At 40.2% G+C, this 8,167-nt stretch overlaps 1 protein-coding gene across 4 annotated transcripts in view; it reads right to left on the bottom strand.

Moving 5' to 3' along the window:
* Window positions 1–4,907: 4,907 nt before the first annotated feature.
* The window catches only part of chka (choline kinase alpha), a 67,833-nt gene continuing 64,573 nt past the window's right edge, over window positions 4,908–8,167 (bottom strand). For all 4 annotated transcript variants that reach the window (XM_068046399.1, XM_068046400.1, XM_068046402.1 and 1 more), the window contains one exon: window positions 4,908–8,094. In XM_068046399.1, coding sequence (XP_067902500.1) covers window positions 8,035–8,094 — 60 coding nt within the window. In that variant the 3' untranslated portion in view covers window positions 4,908–8,034. The remainder of the gene's footprint in view (window positions 8,095–8,167) is intronic.

Here is an 8,167-nt window from a genome sequence, read left to right as displayed (position 1 = left end):
TCCTATAAAGCTCCTTGACCTACATATTTGAACAGGAAAAAATGGTAAAAAAAAATTATCCACAGCTGAAGAAACTGGGGCTGTACTTCTTGATATCTATAGCACCATGGTATTGAAAGGTTTATTAGTTTGTGTATGTTTCCCTCTCAGATGTAATGCAGGTTGGAGATTTTCAGATTTTATCCAATAGTATGTTAATATTATGGGATAGTTTTCTAGGGATTTTCTCTCCACAGGTACATGAAAAGCAGATATAGCTAGTGTGTACACTCAAACTAAACCACAGCTTGAATTTTCACTGAGTAGTTCTTGCAGGAAGCTTAGTTTTTGGGCCACTGCACATCCTAATGGTTTAAGCCCCGACCAAAACTCCACAATGTGAACCTTTTCTCTATCAGGAAATTTCTACCCAGATACCATTCCTCTAGAAGCTTTACCAGTGGTTGGGAATACAGCAATGGAGTAGAATTTTTTCAGCTTGCTATCTGGGCAAAAAAAAATTAATCAATGAAAATTAGGTGCTTTCCATAACGGGCAGCTGATCCACACACCAGTTTTACATCAGGCGGCAAAATGAAAACCTACTCCAATAGTTGAAGTAGCATCTGTGAGATTAGTTAGAACCACCCCAGTAAAGCCTGGCTACCCCACCCGAACACGACTAGACCCGCAATATGTGTCGGGTTTGGTTCGGATCAGGTCAGGTCTTTCTTCCGATTCCAGCATTCGGATTCAGGTCGGGTCGGGCTGGACAGTATTGCCTCTGGGAAGTAATCTTCAATTCAACATTAAGGTCAAGGCAGGAAATGTGCAGTCCAGACTCTGCATGAGTGAGTGAGCGTCTCTATGACGCCATCGCGCTCATGCTGTAGCTTCTGTGTTCCAAAAGTGATTCAACACTACAGTACACTATGGATGTAAAACGAATACTGTCTACTGGAGAATGTTTAGCAGTGGAAAGTCCTGTAGCCGGAAAAGGTTTGGAAACATTTCAATGCTGTTGTTTTCCGCAATAGTAAAAGTTCAAGTGGATTTGTACAATGAAATTCTTGCAAACTTCTACTAAAATATGACAGCAAAAAGATGGGAAATTCATCTTTGCAGTGGCACACTGAAAAAGGTTGTTCTTGACCCGCAGCAGGGCCAAGTCAGTCGTACTGAACTTTGTTTGTACAGATGAGTGAAAAAAAATACCCGCCCACAAGAAATCAGAAATTACAGACAAATGCGTGAATCTGTGTTGCAAGGATATCCGATCTTTCCAAACTGTCTCTGGTGAAGGGTTTGTTGAGCTAGCACAAGAGCTCATCAATGTGGGTGCTACATACGGTCGAATATCAGCATCAAGTGTGTTACCAAATCCAAGTACAATTTCAAGAAGGTGTCGTGATGTGGCTGAAGAAAAGAGAAAACAACTAATGTCTCAGACTACTGACATACTAAAGGATGTGAATGTGGGAATGACAACTGACATGTGGACGGACGACTACCGTAAAATCCATTATATGTCGATAACTTGTCATTATATCACTGTAGATTTTAAACTTAATGCCAAAGTTTTAACAACAGCAATGCTTCCCCTGGAGGACGCCAAAACTGGCAAAAAACATCAGGGGTGAGATTTTAAAGCTGCTAGTGAATAACTTTTGGATTTGACCCAGCAAATCTAAATAAATTAGTCTGGGTGACAGATCAAAGCGCTAACATAGTGCTTGCTCTTAGACCATATTGACATCTGGATTGTCAGCACCACATATATAACATGGTAAAGGCCTACTTAGGTTGGGAAAAAGAACCCGTCCATCCCTTTAATTAACTTCCAACTGGGAAGCTCCAGGAAGCTGCAGCGCATGCATGATGACATCATTGTGACGTCACCTGCTCACTGTGCAAACTCAGTTTCATCCCGGACTCCCAACTCAGGTAAGTTTTTTATTTTTAATACTTACTGGCAGAGCACTTACCATATGTGTCCGGCCCGAACTGACCCGAGCACGACCCAGACTCAGCCCGACCCGACCCCGAAAGAGGGGCCCGATCTGACCCCAACACATGCCGTTAGGTCCTGTCAGTTCATGTTGGGCAGTAGTCCATTATAACACGGTCCTTGGACATTCACTTGATCCAAAGGAATTAGCTTCTGAAGCTCTGGATATTGTGGAAACTATACATTATGCCAAAACCTTGGTGACATATGTTAAGCAGTCTGGTCTTGCTGCATAGTTGTCTAAAACTTTAAATCCAATGGGAGAAATGGGGCACAGTACTGTGTATCTGACACTGAATTCAATTCAGGATATTTATCATGAGCTGCACAAGAAACTGGAACAGCGTGGGGAAAACTACAGGCTGGAAAACATCGTCCCCGATGTCTTGCAGTTTTTGGTTGATTTCCTCCAACCATTTTATGAAGCTTAGAGGGAACTCGAGGGAAGCTAGAATCCTACATTGAACAATTCTGTATACAACTTTCTTCAGATACTCCAATGCAAGTAGTTGTCAGGCAACGGCAAAGAGAGTGGCTTCTGAAGAAAGTTGAAGTAAATGACGTGTTCAAGATAGCAACATTTCTCTGGCCTAAATTTAATCAGCTGCGTATGTTGCCCAGCCATGATAGGGAAGAGGTTTATTCTGAAGTGCACAGACTGACCAACAACTTTAAAACAGAAGACACTGTGCAGGAAATGAAAGTGGTTGACAATGAACCTACAGCTGCCAAAAAAGCACTGATGGAATTTGCTGAATGGGAAAATGTTCATGAAGAAATGAACACAAATGAAGTGCAGCAGCACACAGCACAGAGGGCTGCTGTGTTGGCGTTGGCAGACAAGCGTAATCTGTTGCGCTGGTGGAAGGAACACAGTGTTGCATACCCTAAATTGGCCAGGCTGGCTAGAAGTATACTTTGCATTCCGGCGAGCAGTAGCAGCAGTGAGAGGAACTTCAGAGTAGCTGGAAGGATAATCGACCAGCAGAGGACTGCCCTTAAACTTTTCACTATTGCCTTTTTTTTTAACATGACCATTTATAAGACCTTTTGTTCTTTCCTTTTTTGTTGCCATGTCTGTAACTGAGACTACTAAATCTAATGTTCACCTGCCTATTGGGTGCTTCATTGGAGTAGGCTTTTTAATCTACGGTTTGACGTGATTTGTTTTATCTGGTTATCAGTGCTGTTTGTGGGAGCTTGCTGTGGGCAATGGCTGCTGCGTTTCCTATTTTACAATAGTGACTACAATTTACAAAGACCTTCACTGGGTGGAATAAAAACAGAAAGCATTGGAAAAACTCTGCTTCTCTCTCCACAGATGCTGTCAGACCTGCTGAGTTTTTCCACCATTTCTTGCTGATATTTCTGACAAGAGAAATACTATGTGTATTTGAAAGTTATCTACAAAAACTTAGTTAGGCTCCTAGAGTTGGGATATTTAATTTTAATTACTCAAGGAGTTGGAAGATGTTCCAATAAATACATAACTGTATTTGATAGCAGTTAGATTTTTTTGCATTTTAATACTTCAAATCAGGGCTTCTGGGATGCTTTATCTCTAAAACTGAACTGTAATTTTCGGGGAACAAGACAGTCCAGTGTGTAAAAGCAATTAACAAGCAGGGCTTTCTGATTTTTTGTAGGACTGCCAGATAAACACAAAAGATCTCAAAGGATGGATGGACACTCTGAAAGCTTTGGAGGGTTGAGATTCACTCATGACATCAAATAATCTAGGGTATTATTTTTTTTTAAAAAAGTGATATTAACCTTTAAGTAAAATTGTATTAAATGTGAATGCTAGAAATTGTTCAACATACTTTGTCAACAAAAATATCTTTTTCTTTTGCTTTGTTAGCTATTTGAAAAAGCCTGCTATCTGAACTGCCATTTTTCCAATCAATCAATCTTTCCTTTCATTGAAATTTAGTTTCCAGTCCAATGTCTCTGTATTGAATTCACTCAGCTTAGGAATAGCTGTAAGAAAATGATAATTGGCCTCTGCATTGCTCATATTCAAATCTTCATGGCCTTGCACAGTCCCCCTCCCCTCCAAAAACTGTGTTGACTAAAAAAAAAAGAGGGTAAGGAAATCACGAGGTTTGTACCCGATCACTATCCAATGAACTCAGCCACAAAGTACGCGTGTGTGAAAGCTGGTGGGGGGGGGGGGGGGGGGCGTGGTGTCAGGGCGTTGGTTCCTGGTGACAGCATCAGGCTCAGATTCCCAACTGCATCTGCACAATTCTGCAGGAATAGCCTGCTGCCAGAATGGATGAACAACATCAAAACATTTGGACAAGGTAGAGCACAATAACCTGCTTGATATCATTAACTTTATTACTGTAGTTAGGTCGGGTGCGAAAAGAAATTAAAGGACTCGGGCCCAGGTCAGGTTGGATGTGGTCGGGTCAGGCTTCAATTCTATACCGGAGCAGGTCACCCCAATAATTACAAGCTAACTAGAGGCAAAATTCTTCATGCTTCCCCAAGATAGCAGGCCCACTTGACAGTGAACAGTCACCAGGAGGAAGAAAAGGTCTAAAAATTATGGTTTTCACAGTAGTAAAAGTATATTATGGTTTCCATTCTGGATTTTGCCATTGTCTTGGAAAGGAACTATAGGAATTTTCATTTTTGTTTTATTAGCATTGTTCACATTTCCTATTTCAAAAGGGACTCAGCAACAAGCCCTGAACTGCTTTACCACATACTGTAAATATATGATAGGCCACATTGAATTGTGGGAATCAATTTTAAAAGGACAACAAAGTTGTATTCACTTGAGACTTTAAGTTTCAATGCTCTGCATTCATTGTAATCACCGTACAAAATGGAACTATTAGAAACGTCCATTAATTTAATCAGAATTCATGGTCATCTTTAGCTGCATTGAGACAGTAAAGTGCAACTAGTATTTCCTTATGCCATTAGAAAAAAAGCTTTAATAAAAGATTTGATGTCAGTACATAAACTGTGCATACAGTGACATTTTACAAAAATACAACTGATTTGGCATTAACGTAACAAACATAATGCATCACATCACTGCATTAAAAATTTAAAAGCATTCATCACATTTTCTTTACAGTAACAAATCAATACCTCAACACACAAGGTAAAATTCTGATTGCTTATACTGCAATTCCACAAGTGCAATTACTCTGTCTTACAGAAAAAAATCATTATGACCCCGCATCTTCCCAGTAAAGCAAAAGTACTTACTACACAAAAGTAACATTGTTGGCTATTATCAGAAACAGTGGCCAGAATTTAACTTCACATCAGTGGCCCTGCCCACTGGCTGAACAGCTGGGTAAGAGCCTGCCTTTGGCAGGCCTGGAAGCCATGCTGCTATTTTGCATGGCCCAGGCCCTTAATTGGCCTCAGTCGGGGCTTCTACCCTTCCGAGGCAGCAAGTCCCACCTCCAAGAGCTGCTGGCCGCTCTTCAGTCCCTGCAGCATCACCAGGAGCAGTGGTCACTGCTGTGACTGCACCCAGCAAGAGGAATAATGGAGGTTGCCCTTCAAAGAGTAAGTGGGAGTCGGGCCTCGCCAGGGACAATTGGCAAGGCCTTGGTTGGGAGGGGGAGGGTGGAGAATGTGCGTCAGAAAGCAGGGCATGGGGGGTAGTTTTAGTGGAGTCAGCCCAACGTGGGGCACACCAGCGGTGGCAGGAAGAGGCCCTTAAGTGCCTATTAATTGGTCTGGGGCAGATGGGCAGACCATTTGCCACATTCCTCCCCCACTGGTAAGATAGCAGCAGGGGCAGGTAGGCGACAGGCACACCACCCCCACCTCCCACATGATTATATGCTCTCTCGCCCATCTCCTAGCCCAGTCTCGGGTGAGTGCGTTAAATTCCAGCCAGTGCAACAGTTATACCCAGATTTAGTGTTACCAAATGAAATACTGTACTAAAATTTTACATTTCAATCCTAGTTTATTAGCTTAGTTTGACTTGGGAATAGCACTTTAAACAGTATTTTAACAAACAAGTTATTACAATAGGATTTAGTACTTTACTGGACACTGGCTTTTATTAAGTCTGCATCTTAGTAAGAAATTAAACAGTTGAGTTAAAACCTAGTCATCTACTGTGTAATCACCTACTTCAAAAAATGTACAAATATATATGTACATATTAACTTGCATGTTAGTGGCAGCATTAATAATATTTTGCTCAAGATACTTCAAGTAGTAGTGTCAATGCAGACATATCACTAACTAGTTTGCAAAGTACCTCATTCCAATCAGTTTTGGCTTTGGTCTTAACTTCAGAGCTCAATCGTACTATTTACACAATATACCATGGTCAACGAGAAAGAAATGGCTCAGGTGTTAGCTTACTTGACTCCATGTGATGCATCAATTGGGTTACAGACAAGAAACAGAATACAAAATCATGAATAAATATTTGTCACTGTTGTTCTACCTCATGCACAGCAAACTGAAAACAGTAGTACTAGACGTTCACAAAGCAATTGGCCTGGAAATTAGAAGTTGCGACTGAAACTGCAGAATAGGTCACCTCAAAATATTAGAAAGTGACATACTGGGGCTGAAATGCAGTTTCAGCAAGAACGCAGAACATGCGTAACAAATTGGCTGTCTGTTATCCTGCCCGATTTGCTCTGACTTGAACAGAAAGAAAGAAATATTGGGCAGGGTATATAATGGGCAACCATTTTTCCACTGTGCATTTTGGATTCTTGCTGAAATTGAATTTCACCCCCATTGACATTTCAGAGATGTAGCTGCAAATAGTACAGGTTCCAAACGCTCAACTCCTGTTACCAACAATTAAAAGCATATTATCTTTTTTATTCTACATTTGTTATTTAGTATGATGGAATAGCAGAGACTTAACTATGTAATGGCATACAACATACAAATAAGAAAGGATAAACAATCATAAAACCATGATAACTTGATACCCTAAGCTATGATTTTTATGATGTCAGCTGGCTGTCTGACAAATCAGAAACCATCACCACACTTGAGTCTCTAAATCAATCTACAAGAAATGTGGACTTTCTGTTGCACACTCTCCCCATAGTAACATACCCCATATACCGAAGATCAGAAAATTGTAGGCACAGGTTGGCACTAGCTAAGAACTAGAGATTACCCTTAGGTGTAGGGATACTCCTGAAGTTTAACTAGCTAAAACTGCGCAGATATCAGCACAGATCACTGAAAAGCATTCTGGTGCTTAAGAAGCTAGGACCACCCTATTGCAAAGTTTTTCTAGAGACGAATGAGAAGCTTCTAGCCCCCCAGTGAGAGGTCTATCCCTCTGGGGCACTATCAGTCAGCCATGCTAACTGGTTAATCATCAAAGCCTTGGGTACTGTTCCCCTGTCTGGCTCAGATATCTGCTGTATTAGAACAGCTTGGTTTCAATATTCTTTCACGAGGTGCGTCATCATTAACAAAGCAAAATTATATTGTACTGTATATCCTAACTTAACTTCAGTAGCATTACTGATTTTCACATTGTACTACAAAAAACAATTAATCTGTCTTTTAATCTAGATTTATAGGCAAGTATTTTAGAGTTTAAATTAACTTTTAGCTCTCATTCGTATTTCTACTTTACCTAAAAGTTGTTCTGCTAACAAAAAAAAAGGAACATGCAAAAATCATTTTTAAAAAGTCAAGAAAAGTCACATTTTCCAGCTGAAGGATTATCTTGGTGTACATTACTTAATTGCTCACTAAACATCTACCTAACAAATGAAGTTGTTCCAGAGAATTAATCAGCAATTTTGTACAGGATTAATGTTACATTACTGCACTTCTCAAATTCTATTCATAATCTATGAAAAAAGTAAACAGGTCATCATTTTTGCAGTCCATAAATTTGCATTATTTAAATTCTACAGATCCATTTTCTAAACTTCTACCACATGGAACAAATCCACACAGTCCACATCTCTGCTGGACACTGCTGTGGTTTTCCATAGTTGGTCCTGACACTTAATTTTTCTCCTGTCCTTGTCTTTACTAAACAGCATTGGCTCCTCCCACAGATTTTCCAATCAAATATCCAGCTGCTTCTTCTGTTCAAAGTATATTTCAAATCTTGCTAAAGCATAATCCTGTGGGAGAAATCCATTACAATTAACAATTAAAATATTTCAGAATGGGAATTTATGTTCTATTTATATTCTG

The sequence above is a fragment of the Heterodontus francisci genome, chromosome 14, assembly GCF_036365525.1.
Source record: "Heterodontus francisci isolate sHetFra1 chromosome 14, sHetFra1.hap1, whole genome shotgun sequence".
Taxonomy (NCBI): Eukaryota; Metazoa; Chordata; class Chondrichthyes; order Heterodontiformes; family Heterodontidae; genus Heterodontus; species Heterodontus francisci.
Note: the sequence above shows the minus strand (reverse complement) of the source record. Positions and strands in the feature narration are given on the sequence as shown.